This window comes from Notolepis coatsorum, assembly GCF_963971535.1.
Source record: "Notolepis coatsorum genome assembly, chromosome: 3".
NCBI classification, from domain to species: Eukaryota; Metazoa; Chordata; class Actinopteri; order Aulopiformes; family Paralepididae; genus Notolepis; species Notolepis coatsorum.
This window is the reverse complement of record NC_140167.1, coordinates 124,391,962-124,417,541: the sequence shown is the minus strand read 5'-3', so window position 1 is coordinate 124,417,541 and position 25,580 is coordinate 124,391,962. Positions and strand designations below refer to the sequence as shown.

The 25,580-nt window shown below is 44.3% G+C and overlaps 1 protein-coding gene across 1 annotated transcript in view; it reads right to left on the bottom strand.

The window, feature by feature from the left end:
- LOC311225992 (dynein axonemal heavy chain 7-like) overlaps positions 1–25,580 on the bottom strand; it is a gene marked incomplete at both ends in the record, with an annotated part of 810,419 nt that overhangs the window by 364,240 nt on the left and 420,599 nt on the right. The window contains 1 exon segment of the mRNA XM_084311374.1: positions 6,879–7,256. Coding sequence (XP_084167500.1) covers positions 6,879–7,256 — 378 coding nt within the window.

The following is a 25,580-nucleotide window of genomic DNA, read 5'->3' as shown; positions in this document are numbered from 1 at the left end:
GGCCCTACAATAGGGAGGGAGTCCCCAATGCCCTCTACGGGAAGTCGCCAGCGGGGTACATTGACTCAGAGCTTTTTAGGAAGTGGTTCACCGACCACTTCCTGAAGTATGCCACGGAGGAGCGCCCGCTGCTGCTTGTGATGGACGGTCACCAGTCCCACCTGGATCCAGAGCTGGTCCGGACGGCACAGAGGGAGAGGGTCATTCTCCTGTGCCTACCGCCACACACCTCTCACATCCTTCAGCCTCTGGATGTGAGTTTCTTTGCACCCTTGAAGGCAGATTTCTCCGGGCTTGTGGGAGATCTGTCGGCAGTTAGCCACTCCTTCATGATTTCTAAAAAGGAGTTTTCAAGGGTGTTCAGAGACACCTACCAGAGGCAGAAAGATCGGAGGGTGGTGGTGGCTGGCTTCAGGAGGTGTGGCCTCTACCCTCTGGACCCTGCGGCTATTGATTGGTCGAGGGTCATGCCGTCTGCCCCTCCCCCTGCATCTCCTGGTGCCAACCCTGCTGTTACCCCCCAGCCCAGCCCCCCACCCAGCCCCCGTGCTCCTAGCCCCCCACCCAGCCCCCGTGCTCCTAGCCCCCCACCCAGCCCCCGTGCTCCTAGCCCCCCTCCCAGCCCCCCACCCAGCCCCCGTGCTCTAGTCCAGGACTCACCCCCCAACCCCTACCTCAACCACCCCCTTGTAACAGCAGGGAGGATCACAGCGGACCTGGGACAACTCCTGGCCCAGATAGAGTTCACCCGAAGATCTGGAAAGGTCAGGAGGAACACCACCAAGGCCCGCCTGCTCACCGCCCAGGAGATGACGGATGCCATCGATGAGACAGAGGACCGCGCCGCCCGCGCCGAGGCAGGAGCTCTGGCCAGGGCAGACCGACAGCGGCAGCGGGCTGAAACTTCAAGGACTCCCACAACCTCCTCCCGTACCCCGCGTGGTGGCTCTCTCCCCAGCCGCAGAAGAGGAGTGTCCCCCGGGGCCGCTCCCACCACCAGCTCCGGTCTTGCCATCGCCGGTCCCTCAGCCTCAGCCTCCATGCCCCCCTCTTCTGCCTCCCACAGTCTGCTGCCCGCCTCTAGCCTCCACACCAGCACTCGCCTGCCTGCTTTGAGAGGGGAAGATCACCACCCCTCCACCTCTTCCTCCCCAACAGCCATAATGGATGGTATTTATTTATTTGTTTTCTTTTAACAGTTATTTGGGAGACAACATTCTCAGTTAGCAAAAAAGTATAAATTTTTATATGAATAAATAATCATGTTTTATTGTTTCTTAACCATTTTCTCAGAGCCGGCAGTCCCACCGCAGTCCCACCGGGTGTCCCAGCCAACTTCCTCTCCCTCCCACCGTAAGCTTTTTCAAACAACTGTGAAAAAAACACGATCTACAAATGTCCATGGCCAAAAGGAACAGGAAGAAAAACTCTTATTGTACCTGCCCCTACGGCCTACACACACACACAGTACACTGATAGACTGTTCATAGCGCAATATTTACCAAACCAAACAAAATAAATTTTTTGAGTGGTGCTCCCTTTTTGTGTCTGCAGCCTCCTGTATTCCTGGACCAACAGGAGCATCGACATCCTCCTCCTCCCACGCCAGACCCACGACACCCATCGGCATGTTACTTATGTTTTTTGAGTTTGTCAGGGCAAACTTATGAATTGTTATTTATTTTGTCAAAAATTTGCTGATTTTATACAAATTGCTGTGGGGCACTTTGAACTGTGGTCCATGTGTGAAAAGTACTATATAGATAGTTATTCATATTTATTTATTACATGGCGTTTTCACATTCGCCGAAATGCTTGCTTGTGATTGGTCAATAGCCCGTGTCAGAGGTCCGTTATCACACAATAATGACCGCTGTGGAACAATAATGACCGCTGTGCGCAGCTGTTCGCAATCAAGCCCACTACAACACTGTATCAGTGCTGCTCAGCATATGCACAGCTGCACTCAGTCATGCAATCAGACCAGAGACCTGCCGGCTGCCGATAATAATAATCACTTTATTTGGGCTGACAGAGCCACAGAACAACTGCGTCTTCATTTGATCTAGTCTTGTCGATGAATTAGGTATATTGTTAGTAAGTTAGCCATGTAATAAGCGGGATAATGTATAGCTATACTCGATCATTGTCGCAAAATAATTGACCTTCACTGACGTTTAAAACACCTCGGCGCTGCGCCTCTGTATTTTAAACTCTGTGTCGGTCAATTATTTTGCGACAATGACCTCGTAGCTATACATTATCCCTTACTTATTATTGGACCTTGGTATATTGTAATCAAGCAGCGTCATAATAATAAATTTCTTTTTAACTGCAGGTCACACCACCAAGAGGCAGAAGCTGGGGATCTGGCGGTGTGGCCGGTGTAAAAAGGCGAACCCCCCTGTGGACTCTGAGGGTTTGGTGTCGTGGGTCCAGTGTGACAACTGTCACAAATGGTTCCACACCATCTGTGTTCAGTGGGAGGAGGAGGAGGATGAAGATGCTAGTTTCTGGTGTTACTGGTGTTTGGATGAATGAGTGTATGAATGAGTGAGTGAATGAAAAAAATTATAAATATGTATGGTGTGCTGTAAATAGTTATTGTTCTAAGTTATGTTTATTATATTTTTTATATATTGTTTATAAAATTTTATGAAGTGCTGGCTGTTGTGTTAAATTTGTCATATTTTTGTTGAAAACACATGTACTCACAAATGTTAATGTGACAAGTGATTGTGATTAATATTTTGTTTGTTAGACAAATAAAATGGGGATGTTGTTTGCTCCTGAGATGAGATGGTAGACAAACGCTTTATACACTACCTTCCAGTTAACAGTAGATGGCAGCATTGATTTTAAAGGTTGAAAACAGGTTCAAACAAAAGAACAAGACCTTTTTTCACAGTTCACAGGTCAGCATGTCAGTAAAAGTTGATGAAAATGCGATCTGAACACAGGAGCGTTAAACTATGAATGCGCCCTCACGTCACCTCAGTACAGTGACCGTGAATGGCCACCTAATTATCATAATTAAAGTGCATCATTAGCATTATGTTTGTTGTCTAAAGGGAACTAAAATGGTAAAATGTAAGTTTTTAAATGATATCCGCATATATAGGACAAATAAAACAGCGTTGTTTTGTAAAAAACTCCAATGAAAACGGCGCAAGGTACGTAATATTCGCTATTGTTATGCAAATGTTATAGAATCCTATAAAAAGGTGGACGCACTTGGGCACTGTGACGTTATATATATATATATATATATATATATATAATTTTTTTTTTATAGTTTACAATAATAAAAAAAATCATTATTTTTCATCTCTGTGTTATAATAATTTTCTCCCTCGTGGAGAAATTAACCGAACGAGCGAAACTGTGCCCACTCTCTCTACGGTCACAGTCTGCCAGCCTGGAGGCTCATGAGATAAAGCTGTGAACGAGGTTAGGACGCCAGGCCGTTTTTTTTTTGTTTATTCATCCTATTACCTCATTATTAGCCAATAAGATTCGAGCTGGGTCACGAGATAAAGCTGGGAACGAGGTTACTTAGCTCCTAACGGCCCACGGCCCAGTTGGGTCTAGGTAAGGGGAATATATGCTAATTTCGCATCTGGCCATAGTGGCCAATCAAATCACATTAAAAGCAAACGTGACCAAACGTCTTCGCCTCGCGGTATCTCACGAGATGAAGCTGGGAACGAGGTTAGCCTCGCGGGCACTTTGGCATATGCAATGAAGCATATAGCACTTTATTAGCAACTTATTTTTCGCCGGCTGGACCTTTACTGAGGACCAGCAGCCAGCACAGCACACCACTGTGGATATTATGATTTAACAAATCTATCTGTCCAGGAGGAGGACCACATTATTGGCCAGGTAAGCACTGAGCAGCCTACATAGGCTAGCTTGGTTTCTAACTAACATAACCAAGCTAGCTTGGTTGTAGCCCCTTTCATGACTGCGATGCAAGGCAGGGGCTCGAATACGCAGTCACTTATTCCTCCGTAGTAGCCAGGTTAATGTGCACCATCAAGCACTGCTTAAAAGCTAGCGGTGGGTCCAAAATATATCAGATATAAATGTCAAAGGTACCCAGCGTTCCATTAGGGTTTAACACACACACGCGGCTGGGTTTGAAAGCTCAGCGTTGCTAATAAACATTTTAAATCATTTTTATAAACGAGTAAAACTGAGCTAGCCTTCGCTAAAATGGCTGCTTCCGCATTTTACAGTAGGAGCGCTGTGATGGCTGGGCGCACCAGACACATGAATGAATGAATGAATGAATGAATGAATGAATGAATGAATGAATGAATGAATGAATGAATGAATGAATGAATGAATGAATGAAAACTTTATTTAACAGATTGCAGAATGGGTACAATATAGTACGGCTCAATACACACAATTGTTAAGGGGATGCAGACCAGAGAAAGACGTTTGTCTTGTTTACATCAGGGTCCCCCATTTTCAATTCATAGTGACAAAGCAGCCAGCAATCACAGCACGTAAGTTTCACCACGGCCATATGGACCTGTGATGTTTGTTTGGTTTATTTAATTCTTTTTGAGGCGTGCTGTCCTATAAATGCCAAGTAATAGTTGTTTCATGGACCAAGACCACAACAGTCTCCTCTCCTATAGCGTCAAATGTTTTATCTGCTGACAAAGCACAATACCTGTTGGTTTTTAGTTCACTCATTGTTCAGGGAAACACATTGATGGATTGTGAATTTTGTGATTGACTCAAATTATATTTATTTGGAAAAATAAATATAGTCACTTTATTTGAAGAGTCAAAACTGTTCTCTTGGCTTTGTTTTGTTCATAGTAGTAACGCTCATGTCATGATAAATCTGGTTAGGTCAAAACTACAGGAATATACATAAAAAAAAAGTAGTAGTTGTTATGATTACAGTCAGGGGTTGACATTAACTTTTTGGCTCACTAGCCAATGTGGCTAGTGGTTTTCCAACGTCACTAGCCACTCAGCATTTTCACCAGCCAAAAATCCCCACACACGCCGATCATAACCCAACAATGGTAATAATGTGATTATTAAAATGGTCATGTGAAAATGGGCTCCATACTAACTTTTTTCACCACCGTGATGAATGAGAGACCTCCTCCAATGTACAGTTTATATGTCAAATGTATATACACTCTTTTCTGGACACTTTTTGTATCACAAACAGTACTGTATTTGCAAATCTGGTATGTCATAAATGTATAGATGTAGCAGTACTGTCTATCTGTATGTCGTGTGTGTCATATATGTTATGATGAGTTGCAAATGGGGGACCCTGATGTAAACAAGACGAAAGTATTTCTCTGGTCTGCATCCCCTTAACAATTCTATGTATTGAGCTGTACTGTACCCATTCTGCAATCTGTTCATAAAGTTTTCATTCAATCAATCAATCAGAGAGAGAGAGAGAGAGAGAGAGAGAGAGAGAGAGGGGGAGAGAGACAGAGAGAGACAGAGAGAGAGAGACAGACAGAGAGACAGAGAGACAGAGACAGAGAGAGAGAGAGAGAGAGAGAGATAGAGAGAGAGAGAGAGAGAGAGAGAGAGATAGAGAGAGAGAGAGCGCGTGCGCACGTAGGTTCTAGGTTGAATCAATTGATGAACAATGTCGCCGTTTCATTATAAGCGTCTTGCAAGTTGCAACGCTGGTTAAGATATGAAAATACTTGCCAGTACTGTAAGGATGGTTGTAGGCAGCTGTGTTCAACAAGCCCACCAGCTTGATTATGTGTATTGGCGACAACGCGACTCAGTGTGAACATAACTTTGAAGAGAGGTTTCAGATTTCACATGGCTTTTTTGTTTATTCCGTCAAACAGCCAATCAGAGGCAGATCAGGGCTGGTCTTTGCATAATGAACGTGATATAGCCAATCAAAGGCAGAGATTAAATTTTTTTAGAATGCACATGGCCATGGAGAAAAAGACGCTAAACACACACACATAAACACACACACATACACACACACACATACACACAGACAGACAGACCACTAGCCACTGTGGCGGGTAGAATGACGGAAGTACACGCCCCAGGGGAATTCTACCCGCATCTGGCGGGTGGGCAGGTGCCAATGTCAATCCCTGATTACAGTGCATCGCAGTCACGAAAGGGGCTAGGTGACTGCTTGGTTTGACTGGCCGCCGAGCCATACTGTACATGGTGACTGCTTGGTTTGACTGGCCGCCGAGCCATACTGTACATGTTGACTGCTTGGTTTGACTGGCCGCCGAGCCATACTGTACATGGTGACTGCTTGGTTTGACTGGCCGCCGAGCCATGGTGACTGCTTGGCTTAAATATAATTTTTTTTTATATTAATAAAACATTTCAATAATTCTTTTTGTCAAATATTTTTTTTGGCATCCTCTGTTATTTTACCCACGCGACGCCACTGCTTTCTCCCACCTCCCATTTCTCCAAATATCTCATCCCTTCCCACCTCCTCTCTCTCCCACCTCTCCTCCCTCCTCACCTCCCCTTTCTCCCAACCACCCTCTTTCCCAGCTCTCCTCCCTTCCCACCTATCCTCCCACCTCCCCTCTATCCCAGCTCTCCTCCCTTCCCACCTCCCCTCTCTCCCAGCTCTCCTCCCTTCCCACCACCCCTCTCCCACCTCCCCTCTCTCCAACATCTCCTCCCTTCCCACCACCCCTCTCCCACCTCCCCTCTCTCCAACATCTCCTCCCTTCCCACCACCCCTCTCTCCCACCTCCTCTCTCTCCCATCTCCCCTCTCTCCAACATCTCCTCCCTTCCCACTACCCCTCTCTCCCACCTCCTCTCTCTCCCACCTCCCCTCTCTCCCACCTCTCCTCCCTTCTCACATCCCCTCTCTCCCACCTCTCCAGTGTTGAGCAGGTTGCTGACGTCCTCCAGGAAGGACTCCTGCTTGATCTGTGTGTCTGTGAAGAGGAAAACGCCGTGCCTCTCTCCCTGCGTGGACTTTCTCATGATGAGCTTCAGGTCTTCGTGCCACTCGGTGGTAGTGTAGCTCTTAGAGATCTCCACCTGGAACAGCTCTGCCTCAGCCATGTGGGCGGCCAACTGGGTGAGCGACTGACGCCCGCTCCCGCCCACCCCCACCAGCAGAGCGTGTCCCCGGGGCTGCTTGATGACACGGGAGATGCGGCAGACGTGCTCGATGGCAAAGCGGAACAGCACCAGGCTCATGGGCACCTTGCTGACGATGTTGAACTCTTCCAGGCGCGACTCCACCACCTGTCGATAGGGGGGGTATTGATGTAGTATATTACAATGCTTTCCCCCACAGTATTGCATGATGAGATTATCATTGAAAGACACTGCTTGCGTGTGAAAGGCTCTGAATATCATCTACATTTACATTTAGTCATTTAGCCGACGCTTTTATCGAAAGCGACTTACAAGTTCTGTACGACAAGCCAGCAGGAAGGGCACAACTCTATCAGCTGAGCAACAATGTTCATCAAAGTGTTGAGTGCTACAGTGTAGGTTAGTGTGGTAACATTGACTGTGCATTTCATAATCCATATGTCTATAATTAGAAAAACCATATGCAAAACACTGGTGTGCTCTAAAGGAGGGATATTAGCGTCAGCCCATATAAAACCCCCGCTGTTGTTGAAACTGTATTTAGACAGCCATTCTCAACCCCCACTCAAGCAAATGTGGTCAACCACTAGAAACAAAGGAACTGAAAAGTCACACTTAGCGCCTAACAGATTACAGACAGAGAGAAACAGAGGTCTGATTACAGACCTAAACTACTTTTGAGATTAACCAAAAGGTACATGGAAACTAATTCATAAATAAGATCAAACTAACTAAACCATATCAATTTAAAAGGTAACTGACTCATTAGATTTGAATATCATTTAGAAATGTCAATCTGGTTATGAAGGAGTGTCATTTCACTCTTGTTGTAAACCATATGTGCCCAGGTATGGACTTCAGGGCATTTTTTTTTCTTTTTTTTTTACATATTATGAAAGTACAGATTCATACCTTCAAAATAAGCCATCACTTGAACATTTTGGTGGGATACTTTGCAAGCTACTTCCTATGATTCATGGTGATATCACAAAACGTATTCAGAGATAATAGCCTTCAAGAGACGAGCAGGCTATTCGGTGACAATAGTGAAACAACTACAACACTACCCAGAATTCATTGTAATCCATGGCCCCCCTCTCTCTAGGGCAATTAACACCTGGCAGCTTTCCAGTCTGAGGCCCTTTGTTATTACAATGAGTCTGGTGACTGCAAACACAACACCCAGAGGAAAAAGGAAAAGTCATGATAGTTTATTAAAAAATTAGTGTGGTAGTGAAAGGTTAACCTTCTGTAGTGTGGTAGTGAAAGGTTAACCTTCAGTAGTGTGGTAGTGAAAGGGTTAACCTTCTGTAGTGTGGTAGTGAAATGTTAACCTTCTGTAGTGTGGTAGTGAAAGGGTTAACCTTCTGTAGTGTGGTAGTGAAAGGTTAACCTTCTGTAGTGTGGTAGTGAAAGGGTTAACCTTCTGTAGTGTGGTAGTGAAAGGTTAACCTTCTGTAGTGTGGTAGTGAAAGGTTAACCTTCAGTAGTGTGGTAGTGAAAGGGTTAACCTTCTGTAGTGTGGTAGTGAAAGGTTAACCTTCTGTAGTGTGGTAGTGAAAGGATTAACAGTAATAGCATAATCTATGCTTTTTTCATCGAGAAAAAACGGATAAATAGTTTTTTTTACCATATTTCTACACATTTCCGCTGCCACATTACAAATTATGAAATCTCGACGAAATACCTCTGAATAAGAATTAAAAAAAAATTAAAGATTCAATGACTAATTCGGCCAGAAACGGCTTTGAGGCGAAGCGTTAACCTTCTGTGGTGTTGTAGTGAAAGGTTAACCTTCTGTAGTGTGGTAGTGAAAGGGTTAACCTTCTGTAGTGTGGTAGTGAAAGGGACCCTGATAATAAACAAGAGACAAATCAAGTTTCAAGATTTTATTATCATTTAAAATAACACAAGAAAAATAGGCATGATAAAAATAGACATGCTAAAGTCAATATTCAATGCTCATCTGGCTCTTCAGCGTTGCTGTCAGTGATTATAGCCCGCATAACGTCTGCGTTGTCTTCTTCTTCTGAACCAGAATCTGAGTTTCTTTTTGGATTTTTATTCGGCTCAAAGAAATCCGTGATGAATGTTCCTAGGGCGCGTTCATCTTCAACACAGTGTGCTCCGAAGTGAGCAAACCGGTTTAATGCCTCTGCAACTGCCCTCGCTGTAGGTTCCATGGTGACTGTCAAGCATGCACTGCCTCATAGACGCCTGCGCAATAGAGCAGACGATGCACGTGCTCCAGCACTATTGAACTTGGGGGAGCAAGGATATGATCTTGCTCCACCACTTTTTGATCATATGAAAAATATGATAAACCCCCCCCCAATATATAAATCTAAGCATAACTACGTAATTTCAATCAAATTAATAATACGCAATGACACTTAATAACACGTTTTTAAGTTTCCAAAGATTGCGAACCCCCCCCCCCCCCCCCTGCCCCATTATGGTTTGATCCAGTTCCTCCCATCTCCAGCGCGTAGACCTTGGCTCACTGCCTCACAGCGCTGCAGTCTGGCTGCAGGCAGGAGTCCAATGTTCCCCCTAAGGTGCGCCCGTGCGCGCGCGCGCACATGGCCAAATGCTCCCGCGCACATCTGAAATGTGTGTAAAAAAAAATAAAAGACGTTTGTTTGGATGCACGTATTTACATGTTCTGGGTTGGCTAGCTCTTGGATACGATCCAACCTATTGCGTGGCACCACAGAGAGACGTTTTAGTATCAGCGTCTGTGATTTGCCTAAACGTTTGGCCCTTCCTGAATCTGCAGCAGCCGACGCGGAAGTGAAAGCGTTTTAGGGAAAATATACACGCGGACGGGCGAGACGCGACAACAGGAATAAGCAGTTGCAAAAGAACAGATCTGACAGCCAGCAAGTGAAAGTGCTCATTGACAATGTACTACTCGGCATACAAATGAACGCATTGATGCTGTCTGTTCAACAGATCCATGATCATGTGGCAAAATATGTGAGTATCCCAGAACACTGGCGGAGCAAGAACTATGCCTTTGAGTTTGTGAAGTCAATCAGACTATGTGCAATATTCGAAATGCCCCGTTTCATACTTTGATAGTAGATGAGAGCACAGACATCACAGTGTACAAAATGCTAGTTCTGTATAAAATACAGGGAGGAAAATGATGTCAACTACAAAACTGAGTTTGGTGGCATGATGCATCATTCAGTTAATTAACGTCATGCACTGCTCCAGCTATTGTTGAGGCATCACGCAGTTTTATTCCAAACATGAATTAGACATGCAGAGAATGGTGATGCTGACCTCTGATGGTGCCTCAGTAATGCACTTTAGGGAGTGCAATTAACACTCCCAAATAGTAAAACTGTTACTCTGAGCAGTGTTATTTGTCTAATCCCCTTAGTGTTAATTTAACTCTATTTTTGAGTTAAAGAAGGAACTGGCATAGTGTTAAATGTTTAACTATTTTACAAGTGGATTTTTATATTGGAGCTATATAAACCCTGAAAAAGAGTTGAAAGTAACTCTGGGAGTTAATTCAACACTGGTCTGTGTCACTGCTGCAGACAGTCATTCTAGTCTGTAGTGGCCAGCGTCCTCTTCTATGCTGGGGGGGCTACATCAACTCAAGGGACACCAACAAACTGAATAAGCTGAGCTCTGTGGTGGGAGTCGAGCTGGTCAGACTAGATGTGCAGTGTTCTGATGTGCAGTGTGCACACAGACTAACAGAAAGGACTAAGTAAGAGCTAAGACCAGACCAGAGGAGAAGAGCTGCCTTTGGATTATTTTATTTATAATTTTTTGAGGAACAGAGGAGTAAACAAGTGACTCTTTTCTGATGTGCAGTGTTCTGATGTGCAGGTGTTTTGATGTGTTCTGATGTGCATGTGTTCTGATGTGCAGGTGTTCTGATGTGCAGGTGTTCTGATGTGCAGGTGTTCTGATGTGCAGTGTTCTCATGTGCAGTGTTCTGATGTGCAGTGTTCTGATGTGCAGGTGTTTTGATGTGCAGGTGTTCTGATGTGCAGGTGTTCTGATGTGCAGTGTTCTGATGTGCAGGTGTTCTGATGTGCAGTGTTCTCATGTGCAGTGTTCTGATGTGCAGTGTTCACATGTGCAGTGTTCTGATGTGCAGTGTTCTGATGTGCAGGTGTTCGTATTTGCAGTGTGCACACAGACTAACAGAAAGGACTAAGTAAGAGCTAAGACCAGACCAGACCAGAGGAGTCTGGAAACAAGTGACTTTTTTTTAATGATGTGTATCTGAATAACAGAAAGGAGGAATGAAGCAGATGGGAAGGTGAGAGGTTTAGAGGGAGAGAGGGAGGGAGAGAGAGAAGAGGGAGGGAGGACGTTGCTCTGTATCGTCAATGGTCAAATACATATTTTGTGTATTTCTGTGTATCAGCAAAATGTGTAGATTTTTATGTTGGATATTAAGGTAGATTATTTTTTACAAACCGCTGCTTATCAACCAACCGGTTAATCGGAAGGTGACGTATATGTTGCTCAGTAGTTGCTGATGTCTGCTCAGGAGGTTTGAGTGTTTGCTCAGACCGAAAAAAAATTAGAGGGAACATTGCAGGAGTCAGTGTAAATATCAAAGCCCACAGAGTGTGTCATAATATTGGTGGCAGGCAGGCAGGCAGGCTTTTCCAGTAAGTTGTTCAAATAAAAGGATTATGTTAGACATAAGTTACTATTGAGTGGTAGTAGAACTTCTACGGTTCTACCACGCAATACATAAAAGTGTTTCACGGTCCCGAATTGCGATCTGGTCATACGGTTTCCTCGAATAAATAATAATAACGTTTCCCTCTCTGGTTGGCGTTAGCTTTAGTGCTAGCCGCTAGCTAACGTTATCTAGATATGTGGTGTGAGCTCAGCTGGATGACGTTGACTTCATTTCCAAACGTTAACGCTATCGCTATCTATATGGCAGACAAGCAGGGCCGGATTAACGACGGCCGCGGCCCGTGGGCCTATAGTGACGAGGGGCCTCCATTTTTTTTTTTAACTTTTTTTTTTTTGAGATCGATGTCATGATTGTGCACTGCAGACTCAGGGAGGAGGCAGAGAAGGAGAGAAAGAGACACAAGATTTAAAGGTAATGGAAATATATCTTTTTTCTCTTTCTTATTAAAAACTTGGCCTATTTGAAAGGAGATTGATTTAATAAAAATGAATGAGCGAAAAATCAATATACAGTGTATATACAGTATAATATATTATTATTATAGTAATTGGCTATCATACTGCAATATAAACTGAGTTTTATAGTGAAAAGAGCAGCTTTATTGGTCAAGATTGAAGGCTCTATATTGCAGGAAATTGCACGTACAGGTTCATTACATTTAAAAAAAAGTCTGCCATGGAGGGGGTCGTGCCGGACCCCCTCCAAACCACCCATTGAAAAAAAAAAAAAAAAAAAAATATTAATAAAAAAAAAATGTAATAAAAATAATATTCTTGCACCCCCACTTTCAACTATAACTAGGCGGCCATGCACTGCCTGCTCTCTGTTTAATACCCATCCATCAATGGCATCAACTTAATGACGTCACCGCCTGACCAATAAGCATTTAGATGTAAATACATGTAGTGTGGTAGTGAAAGACACAACAACTAGGTTAACCTTCTGTAGTGTGGTAGTGAAAGGTTAACCTTCTGTAGTGTGGTAGTGAAAGGTTAACCTTCTGTAGTGTGGTAGTGAAAGTGGTAGTCTTTTTTCATTACATTACAAATTATGAAATCTCGACGAAATACCTCTGAATAAGAATTAAAAAAAAATTAAAGATTCAATGACTAATTCGGCCAGAAACAGCTTTGAGGCGAAGCGTTACTAAGCGCTTCTGTAGTGTGGCAGTGAAAGGGTTAACGAGCGCCTCATCTCCCCTGCCTCGCGATGCAGCACCAGCAGCCGTGCGATTGTACATTTGTAACGTCAACACAGCCCAGCTTTCAACAGTGTTATTTAGATGTATTTAGTCATTAGGTTGGAAAAAATGCACCCTAACGAAATTCGTTCGCTCATAAAATTCTAACTGTGTTTTAATGGTTTTTAATTAAGTTAAAACATGCGTTTTATAACGGCGTCAAGGCCTCTTTTTTATCTTTTTTTTTAGACACTGCGTTACGTTGCTTATAACTTATAACATTAAGATAGTGTATTAATAGTGTGTTATTCTCTCTCTGAGAAAGGAGAGCTAAATAATGTGTCTGTGTGTTAACACCTCTTAATTACCAGTACTTGCTACCCGGACAGGCCGCACAGCCCGCGCGTGTAGTTTTTCTCATCACTTGAGAGAAAATTTGTGGAACTATTATAACAATAATTACCTAATTTACAAGTTGTATTTAAGTTTGCAACTAAAGGCAAATAGGGGAACACATTAATGACAATTCAAATATGTAAAAAAAATCAAGATTTCGATTTTTTGGATTTTCTGGACAGCAAGACAGTTTCTTCATTTCAGAGCACCTCCCCCTTGCGAATTAAATCGGGTTTGGTCACGGCGGGTCACATATAAGCTTTAAATCATAGTTGTAATACAAAGTGTCAGTCTGGTAAATAAGGGTTGGTGCTGACTCTTGTGGACTATTTGGTATTGACCTAGAAGCAATGACTGTACTGGGTTAATGCTAGATAGTCCATAGATTCATTACACAAACCATGTATATGGGGAAATCAAATAAAATAATGGGAATGTTAAAAATGTCTGATTCATCCCAGAGGGGAGAAAAGGGGCCTCCCTCCTTATCAGCAAAGGATGGGGCCACCAGCAGACCTCTCTGTTTACTGAAGGACAACACACCCCGAGGAGATTGGTGGGGGGGCAGCCAGCCCCCACACAGGAGATCATCTGAGTGGGACCGCCTCCCAGAAGACAAATCCAATTGGACCAAACGTATTATTAGACTGTTAGTATTGGTGGAAATTAGAGTATTTAAGAGAGAGCGCAGTGTTTGAGAGGCAGGCCAGAACAGATGCACCCACCCCAGGGGGTCTTTCTGGTCTCCACCACTTCCACAGACTGCCCTCTTGCCGCGACGTGAGTAAACTGTATGGAGTAATCACTGTTTGTGATATATGGCCTATCTTAGACCAGGTTTAACCATGTGGTTGCAAAAGTAAGGTAGTCTATTCCATTGATAAACATGACTAAATTTATGTGCAGACTTGTTTTGATGTGAAGAGCCACCGTGAATGGGCTATGATTATGTAAACCTCATCAATCCTGTTGTACAATCATGTCTTATAAAAAATGATGAATAATCCCTGTATGTAAACAATCTTTTAATTCACTCTGAGCCCCGAGGCAAATAAACCCTTTGAGTTGAACTATAGTTCCTTTGTCAGACTGCACATTTATTTCTCCACTCAGTGGAGAAAGACCATTCTATCATTATGACCTTCTTCCTTCCAGATAGCAATCTCATTGTACTGCAGATGACCTTAGATATTGATAATATACAACATTAGTTTATTAGGACAAGTGCATGACAGTACGGTTAGTTAGGGTTAGATATTTTATTTTCTTTTTTTCTTTAATTTTTTTATTCAGATAATGGTTGAAGAAGTGCGTCTTCAGTCGACGGCGAAAGATTGGACGTGATTCGGCTGTCCTAACTGGGGTGGGTAGTTCATTCCACCATTGTGGGGCAAGGACTGAGAATAGGCGACTTTTCTTTGATGACCTTCCCAGAGCTTGGATAGGAGTAGGTCTGAGGCGGCCAGAAGATGCAGAGCGTAGTGGTCTTGAGGGTGTGTAGTTAGAGACCATTGACCGGAGGTAATTAATATATAACTTTTTTCTATCATGCATAATTAATTTGGACATTGTATCACCAGACGCAGGGCCGCCTGGGAGAAATGCGAGGCCCTGTGCGAGATTTTTTATTTTTTATTTTTTTTATACAGTCAACATATTCTTAAATAATAGCGCTGCCCGAGGCTGGGCATGATACAGTCAACATATAGCAAGAGAGAGAGCGAGAGAGAGCTCCCGTTCTACAGTCAATATACAGTGTACAGAGAGAGAGAGAGAGAGAGAGAGAGAGAGAGAGAGAGAGAGAGAGAGAGAGAGAGAGAGAGACACATTGGAAAGAAATTGAAATGCTATTTGGCCCTAAACAGAGAGTACACAGTGGCAGAATACCTGAGCACTGTGACTGAAGATCCTTGACTAGGTACAGACTCAGCGAGCACAGCCTAGCCATCGAGAAAGGCCGCCATAGGCAGACTGTGTGTGTTAGAAAGAGAGAGAGAGAGAGAGAGAGAGAGAGAGAGAGAGAGAGAGAGAGAGAGAGAGAGAGAGAGAGAGAGAGAGAGAGAGAGAGAGAGAGAGAGAGAGAGAGAGCATGTCTGTGTGTCGTGTGTGTGTGTTAGAGAGAGAGCATGTATGAGAGAGATAAGCAAAGATGAGCCCCTAGAGAGAGAGTGCATTAAGAGAGAGAGAGATATAGAGATATATCCACGGCGGGAATAGAATAGAGTGCATTAAGAGAGAGAGAATAGAGTGCATTAACTCATGACATCTTACCTGCACCAAGGAACGCAGGGCGAAAGGCCGCAACACAGGTCTCCACGTTGACGAAAGGCCTCTCGCTGGCGGGACAAAAAGCTATGGCCGGAGCCTTGTCATGGTGCAGGCCCGACTACATCTTCTGTCAAATATGATGTCGTAGTCAGAGAGTGCCAGGGCCCGCTATTCTCACGGCTAATGTCAATGGTCGTAGCACAAGCTAACAGCTAACTCTAGGCTAACTGATAGCATCAAGCTAACGTTCCCAGCCGAGCGAAAACGAGCAGCTAACGTCGTAGCTAAACAGCTAACTGAGCTAACACCAAGCTCACCTCCCTCGCACCAGGTGCTCAGTGACACCAGGCCACACACCGTTAGCTACAGCTAACTAGCTAGCCGGCCCGTTTGGAGAGAGAGAGAGAGATATATCCACGGCGGGAATAGAATAGAGTGCATTAAGAGAGAGAGAATAGAGTGCATTAAGAGAGAGAGAGAGAGTGCATTAAGAGAGAGAGAGATAGAGATATATCCACGGCGGGAATAGAATAGAGTGCATTAAGAGAGAGAGAATAGAGTGCATTAACTCATGACATCTTACCTGCACCAAGGAACGCAGGGCGAAAGGCCGCAACACAGGTCTCCACGTTGACGAAAGGCCTCTTGCTGGCGGGACAAAAAGCTATGGCCGGAGCCTTGTCATGGTGCAGGCCCGACTACATCTTCTGTCAAATATGATGTCGTAGTCAGAGAGTGCCAGGGCCCGCTATTCTCACGGCTAATGTCAATGGTCGTAGCACAAGCTAACAGCTAACTCTAGGCTAACTGATAGCATCAAGCTAACGTTCCCAGCCGAGCGAAAACGAGCAGCTAACGTCGTAGCTAAACAGCTAACTGAGCTAACACCAAGCTCACCTCCCTCGCACCAGGTGCTCAGTGACACCAGGCCACACACCGTTAGCTACAGCTAACTAGCTAGCCGGCCCGTTTGGAGAGAGAGAGAGATATATCCACGGCGGGAATAGAATAGAGTGCATTAAGAGAGAGAGAATAGAGTGCATTAAGAGAGAGAGAGAGAGTGCATTAAGAGAGAGAGAGATAGAGATATATCCACGGCGGGAATAGAATAGAGTGCATTAAGAGAGAGAGAATAGAGTGCATTAACTCATGACATCTTACCTGCACCAAGGAACGCAGGGCGAAAGGCCGCAACACAGGTCTCCACGTTGACGAAAGGCCTCTCGCTGGCGGGACTAAAAGCTATGGCCGGAGCCTTGTCATGGTGCAGGCCCGACTACATCTTCTGTCAAATATGATGTCGTAGTCAGAGAGTGCCAGGGCCCGCTATTCTCACGGCTAATGTCAATGGTCGTAGCACAAGCTAACAGCTAACTCTAGGCTAACTGATAGCATCAAGCTAACGTTCCCAGCCGAGCGAAAACGAGCAGCTAACATCGTAGCTAAACAGCTAACAGAGCTAACACCAAGCTCACCTCCCTCGCACCAGGTGCTCGGTGACACCAGGCCACACACCGTTAGCTACAGCTAACTAGCTAGCCGGCCCGTTTGGAGAGAGAGAGAGATATATCCACGGCGGGAATAGAATAGAGTCCATTAAGAGAGAGAGAATAGAGTGCATTAAGAGAGAGAGAGAGAGAGTGCATTAAGAGAGATAGAGATATATCCACGGCGGGAATAGAATAGAGTGCATTAAGAGAGAGAGAATAGAGTGCATTAAGAGAGAGAGAGAGAGAGAGTGCATTAAGAGAGAGAGAGAGATATATCCACGGCGGGAATAGAATAGAGTGGATTAAAAACTCACCAAACGTCCAAGAGGATGGAGACAACCGCGTGGAGTTGACGAAGTTCATCTGTCCTCTTCATCTTGGCATAACAATGCTGCACGCGCTCTCTCTAGGTTAGCTCGAAATAGTAAAACGCAGCTGATGCACGCACGCCGGCGTACACATGATGTAACCCCTCCCTTCTTGAAAACAATCTGCAGAGCCAATATACATCTGCAGAGCCGCAGAGCCAGGAACATTCTACAAACGTGTCTAATGTGAAATATATAAGCATATGATGGGGAGGGGACTGTACATTAGGAGGGGGTGGGTGGGTGGGAGAGAAATATACATACGGCGGGGAGGGAATATATACATGCGGTGGGGAGGAGACTGTCTATTAGGAGGTGGTGGGGGTTTTGGGCATTTACGGTGGCCAGTTTCGAATTGCAGCCTCCCGTAGGTGCTGGAAGGGTTACTGGAAAAGATTACACTCCTCCACATACAAATTTATTTGAAATAACAAACCACCACGTATAAAAAGATCCACCGCACAGAGAAATAAAGCAGACGGTGGCATGGCATTTCCAGATTTTTTCCACTATTTTAAGGCGTACACATTAAGACCATTGACAACATGGTTTGATCGCCAAGCATTAGTATCCTGGAGAAAATTAGAAGAAAACATAGTAGCCCCACATAGACTGAAGGACATAGCATACACTAAACTACCAATCAAGCATTGCGAACGGAAATTTGGCCCCATAATTACTCATGCGAGCCGGATATGGCGTGAAACACACAAAAAATATCCTAACCCACATAAATGGCACAATCATACTCCCTTATTCAATAACAATGCACTCTTGATTGGAAAACGACCTATAAGATTCCCTATATGGGAAAAGCAAGGCATACACTCATTAGGGGATGTTTTTAACAAACAGGGTTTCTGTAGTTATGAAGAAATACAGAAGAAATTTAATCTCACCAAGTCCACACATCTTTTTTACTTACAGTTATTGTTATGTTTGAAGACTCAAGGTGTTCCATTAACGAAACCAATTGAACACCACAGATACCACAAATTCTTCTATGAAAGAGAGACATCAAGAGGTTTTGTTTCAGAGTTTTATCATCAATTACTAACGTCCTCATATGAAACCCTCCACCTAGACTCCGGCTGGAGGAGGGATATACCAGACCTGGAAAGTGATTTTGATTGGCAAGAAGCCTGGGCAAATGTTCGACTCACATCAAGGAACCCGGACCATCAACAAATCAATCTTAACTATATTCACAGGACATACTTGACTCCTAAAAATGGGTCTTATACAAGACTCCAAATGCTCTTTATGTACAAATAGGGACGAGGGGACATTTATGCACATGTACTGGGACTGCCCACCAGTTAAGATAATCTGGAAAGAGGTGACCCAGCAATTATCAAATCTCTTAACTTGGAATATACCTGTACACCCCTCTGTATTACTGCTGAATGATGTTTTTGAGTGTGCAGTACATCCACAGCTAAAGAGATTGGTTTTATCGGGTATCACAGTGGCTAAAAAGCTGATAGCATCACGATGGTTCCAACCGGAAAAAATGTGCCGAAAGGTCTGGATTATTACATATCTCAATGTGATCTATCAAGAAATATCTACAGCAAGAATTTTGGGTCTCAATGAATCCAAAATGACATTGTGGTTAGAAGTGGTGTTGAAAATAAAAGCTAGCATATAATGGTAATGTCTGGTTAGGAGCGAGGGAAAATGGATGGATTATCCAATGGGGGGTCCGGGAGGGGGGGGGGGTACGAGCTGGAGCATATGTGTGTAGGTTTTTAGATAACAGGTATTAAGGGTATATCCTATATATGCCAATTAACTAAAATGTGATTTCATTGGATGTGCACTGTCAACTAATGCTTGTATATCTTATCGTGTGTTGTCATGTTTGTTTATGTGTTTGTTTAAAAAATAATAAAAAAATAAAATACAAAAAAAGATGAAACATCCCGACTTCCGGACTTGCCCGACCATGGAGTAAGTCGCATGTGGAAATAGCTCCTCTCCCGTTTTTTTTATTTCGCTTTTGATAGATTAGTTCATTGATTCCTGGTAATATTTGATGTCTGTGCTTAGGCTGCACACTGCTCTCTGTGTCTCTCTCCCCCTGCATGTGGCGTGACCTGATGATCTCTGGCTGTAGGCACACACACCCACACACACAGGACCCCTCTCCCCACACAGACCCATACACACATGCACCCAGAAGCAGATCTCCTATTGATGCTTGCGTCTGACGACTGATTTGATTTGATTTGATTTTATTAGGGATCCCCATTAGCTGGTGCGATAGCAACCAGCTAGTCTTCCTGGGGTCCACACACAAAAAAACACAAAAACAATCACCATTGCAAAAAAACTAAATTATTAAAAGTCAGTACACACAATGCATAATGAACCTACTGTAACAATTAATATAGCTAAAATTACATTAGTGTAAAACAAAAACAAAAAACCACTTTACAGTGTTAAAAACAATTTAAAAACAATTTAAGATTATTTTTAAAAGTGAATCTACTGTAAATGCAGCAGAGGTTCCGAGGCAGGCCATTCCACAGAGTTAATGCTCTAAAAATAAAAGATCTCCCCAGAGCGCTGGTTCTAGGACCTGGCAATTCAAGCTGCCCACTACTGGAACCTCTAGTGTAATGCTCGTGCACAGTATTACTAAAAACAATCTGATTATGTATAAAAACAGGAGTCTTACTGCTCATGACCAACTTGAACAGCACAAGTATATTAAAAGACAATCTATTTTCAACGTTAAGCCAAGAGAGGCGGGCATGCATACGGCTCACATTAGACCTTAGTGAGCAGCCCAGTACCAACCGTGCTGCCCTGTTCTGGACCACCTGGAGCTTCCTGAGGTCACCACTGGCAGCAGATGACCACATCGCAGAGCAATAGTCAAGATGACATAAAACTAAACTTTGCACTATCTGACATAAAAGGGGACGGGCAACAAAAGAAGCACATTTCCTGGAAATACCAATTGCTCTTCCCATTTTTAAAACAATATAATTAATATGCTGAGACCAAGACAGAGTGCAATCCAGCATCACTCCAAGGAGTTTAGTACTTTCAACTTGTTGAACTGCTAAATTACACAAGTTTAAATGAAGCTTTGGATTTGTAGATAACCTGTGCCTTGTTCCCAGCACAATACATTTAGTCTTGGAGATATTAAGGACAAGTCTATTACATACTACCCAGTCATGCACAACTTTAAGTTCTCTACTCAAAACTTCATTAAGTACATTGCATGATGGTGCCGCGTAATACAATGTTGAATCATCTGCATAAAGAACTGGTGTAGCACATTTGGTAGCCCAAGATAGGTCATTCGTAAATACAGAGAAGAGCAAAGGTCCTAGGCAACTTCCTTGCGGCACGCCACACTCTAGACCTCTGCTACTGGACAGGCTGCCATTTAGATACACCTTCTGTGATCTAGAGGACAAATAACTTAGTATCCACTTTAAAGCAGAAGAGTTAAAACCATAACATTTAAGTTTATCAACCAGTAGAGAATGGTCCAGCACATCAAATGCAGCACTAAAATCTAACAGCACAGCTCCCACCAACATAGAGTTATCTATAGCTTTAAGCCAGTCATCAGTCATCTGTATCAAGGCAGTAGAAGTAGAGTGACCAGCTCTATAGGCATGTTGATAATCTGTTGCAAGCTTGTTTGAAACAAAATACTCTTGAATTTGTGAATGCACCAACTTTTCCATGATTTTGCTCAAGACAGGTAAAATACTTATAGGTCTAGAATTTCCCTCATTAAAAGCAGATTTGGTATCCTTAGGTAAAGGAAAAACCTTAGCCTCCTTCCACATCTTTGGAAATAGACCCACATCCAAACATCTATTCATAATATGACATATAGGAGATGCTATAATACCAGCAGTCATTCTCAGCACTTTACTATCCAGGTTATCTAGGCCTGCTAACTTACTATCAGGAAGTGAGCGGAGTAACCGCTCCACCTCACTGACTTCAGCCTGATGAAATTCAAATTCACACATTTTGTCTTTCATTATAATATACTTAATGCAGTCATTTGTTTTCAGGTTGTTTGACATATTCATAGCATGCCTTAGTTTAGATACTTTACCCACATAATATTCATTAAAATGATTTGCAATCTCACCTGGTTTCGTGAGAACAAATCCATTTGATTCCACTAAGGGTGTGCACACAGTTGTCTTTCGACCCATCATTTCATTAAAAACATTCCAATTTGTTTGCTATCATTTCTCGCATCATATAACCTTTGTTTAAAATAGTCCCTTTTTTTTACCTTGTTTAGTTTTGTCACCTGATTGCGTAAAGCACAGTATTTATGCCTGTCATCAATTGAACCAGAACTAACTGAGGCTTTTTTGGCCATGTCTCTCTCTTTCATTAGGGTCCTGAGACTGCTGTCAAGCCATGGGGCAGATCTACTTTTGACCGTGAATTTTTGGCCGGCACACAAGCACGCACGCACACTCACGCGCACACGCACACACACTCACGTACACACGCGCACAAGCTGTCACGCCCCTTTGAGTTATGGAGATGTTGTTCAAGAATAGGGGTCTTCTACATCTGGAAGCAATTAGCCCCCCTTCTTCTGACCAAGCACACACACACACACACACACACACACACACACACACACACACACACAAGCACACACCACACAAACACCCATACATACACACACAGAGACATACACACACACCCCCCTCCCCTTTCTCAAGAGTGTATAAAATGGCATGTAATATGGACATTCTGCCTCCTTCTTCTACTGTCTACTGGTGATGTGCCCGCGCGGGGTAACTGTCTTCTTCTCTAATGAATAAAAGCTCTGTTTGAGAAATACTCTGTCTCCGCTTCGTCTTTCGGCCGACTGGTCCACTGGCAAATCAATTAAGAATTCACGAGGGATAGGCTAATCCCTAACAAATGGAGGTTCCAGTGAGAATTGATGTGGGCCAGCCGCAACCAAGGACGGAACGGGGAATGGAGACGCGGAGGAGGAGGAGACGGTGCAGAGGATCCAGCAGTCACTACCAGCTGTCTGCAGCGCGTCTGAACCAGGGGTGAGATACCAGCGGCCCCTCAGACGTCCGTGACCAGACCACCAGACGACCGGATGACAGGCAGGAGGAGACGAAGGACAGACGGGCCAGGATGAGAGACAGACCGGAGGAGATGGCAGCTGTGCGAGAGGCCGGAGATGACCACCGCAGCACCGGAGAGGAACACCGCAGCCAGGCACCGCGGAGACCGCAGATCAATCACCGCTGATCGTCGTCTACGACACGCAGTTCATCCACGACTAGAACGGGGGAAGCGGCCGCAGGAGAGACACTGAGCTGAGTTGGAGTGACGGTGGGGCCGGCCGGCGAGAGGTGGAGCGGACAGTCTGAGACACTGGGAAGGCGGCGGACCAGGGGAGACACGTTTGTCTAGGGGACCCGCACCTGGAACGGGGACCAACCTCAGGAGGTCAGCCCTTGCCCTCCAGAAGACGGGGCCGACCCAGGTGGGCAGTGCACTGTAACAGGGGGAAGGTAGCGCCCTGATGGGACGTTGGGTGTGCCTGAGTAAGGGGGGTCCAACGAGGTTACTGTATCTTCTGTTAGGTTGCCGGAATCTGTGTTTCTCTCTTTCTTCTCTCTCTCTCTCCCGCTCTCCCCCCTCCCTCTATCACTCTCTCTGCTCTCCTGATGTTGATTATCCCGTCTGGTATTGGATGTGATGCATGTAATGAGGTGACAATCGACGGATACAGATCAATGAACTGTGTGTTTGACGTATATATTTAACGTCAAAAAGGGGGAATTGATAGATTAGTTCATTGATTCCTGGTAATATTTGATGTCTGTGCTTAGGCTGCACACTGCTCTCTGTGTCTCTCTCCCCCTGCATGTGGCGTGACCTGATGACCTCTGGCTGTAGGCACACACACCCACACACACAGGACCCCTCTCCCCACACAGACCCATACACACATGCACCCAGAAGCAGATCTCCTATTGATGCTTGCGTCTGACGCACAAGCACGCACGCACACTCACGCGCACACGCACACACACTCACGTACACACGCGCACAAGCTGTCACGCCCCTTTGAGTTATGGAGATGTTGTTCAAGAATAGGGGTCTTCTACATCTGGAAGCAATTAGCCCCCCTTCTTCTGACCAAGCACACACACACACACACACACACACACACACACACACACACACACACACACAAGCACACACCACACAAACACCCATACATACACACACAGAGACATACACACACACCCCCCTCCCCTTTCTCAAGAGTGTATAAAATGACATGTAATATGGACATTCTGCCTCCTTCTTCTACTGTCTACTGGTGATGTGCCCGCGCGGGGTAACTGTCTTCTTCTCTAATGAATAAAAGCAACGTTTGAGAAATACTCTGTCTCCGCTTCGTCTTTCGGCCGACTGGTCCACTGGCAAATCAATTAAGAATTCACGAGGGATAGGCTAATCCCTAACACTTTTAAAAGCCTATTTTTATACCACGAATGCCTTTAAACCTTGACGTATATGTCAACTGATATTTTCAACTAACTATATCGACAGAAAGAATCAAGATGGGACTACCAAAGAAAGATAGACAGGCTAAATCAGCCGAAAACGAACCGACTGAGGGTTTGGCTACCGTGCGTAGAAGAGCAAGAGAAATAGAGACCAAAGAAGAGGCTGCCACTACATCTACCACCACTGCAACCCCTGCAGATATAGAATCTGCATCAGAATATCTGGAAACTCAGAATATCTTTATTGCTAAGCTAATAAAGACCTTAACCGATAAAGTGGAAGCTAACACAGAAGCTATCAAAGCCAACATCGAAGAGCTAAGGGCAGCGGCTGGTAAACAAAGCGAACGCACTGCAGCAGTAGAAGCCGGCTTGGAGGAAAACACGCAGAGACTCGATCAGATTGACGTGATCATAGATGGAAACGACAAGAATACAAAGAATAAAATTGAGGAGAACTACGAGGAATTAAAGGCTAAAATATTAGATCTCGAGTATCAATCCCGTAAACTGAATATCCGTATAGTGGGACTTGATGAGTCAGTGAGCTGCGCACGACCCGAAGAGTTTGCGACAGTATTATATCAAATTCTGGGAAATATTCGTTCTACAACACCTGAAGTGGATCAGTGTTACAGGATGGGGTCCCGAAACCAAAACGACAACAACGGCAAACCGAGGATGGTTATGGCTATCCTACGTCAGGTCAGAATAAAAAGCGATTATTCGGGAGACGCGCAAAGTGAAAGGCATCCTGAAATACAAAGAGGTACCAATCTACTTCTTTGAGGATTATTGCCGGGAAGTGGTGGGTCTACGAGCCCACTACAAGGCAGTGATGTCTCAACTCTTTGTGAAAAGGTTCAAACCCACACTGTTATATCCTGCAAGGCTTCGCATCACCGATAGACAGGGACAGAGGGTCTACCTCGACTCGCCTGATGAAGCCGTTGAATACATGGAAAAACAACGTGCAGGATAGTTTACATACGGTATTTTTTTTTTTTCGTCAAAGCTTAAACACCATATCCAGGGCCGCCTGGGAGAAATGCGAGGCCCTGTGCGAGATTTAAACGCGAGGCCCCCCCCCCCCCCCCCCCCCCAAAAGGTAAAAAAAATATATATATATATAAATATATATATATATATATAATTTTTTTTTTTTTTTTTTCATACAGTCAACATATTCTTAAATAATAGCGCTGCTGGGCATGATACAGTCAACATATAGCAAGAGAGAGAGCGAGAGAGAGCTCCCGTTCTACAGTCAATATACAGTGTACAGAGAGAGAGCGAGAGAGACACATTGGAAAGAAATTGAAATGCTATTTGGCCCTAAACAGAGAGTACACAGTGGCAGAATACCTGAGCACTGTGACTGAAGATCCTTGACTAGGTACAGACTCAGCGAGCACAGCCTAGCCATCGAGAAAGGCCGCCATAGGCAGACTGTGTGTGTTAGAAAGAGAGAGAGAGAGAGAGAGCATGTGTGTTTGTCGTGTGTGTGTGTTAGAGAGAGAGCATGTATGAG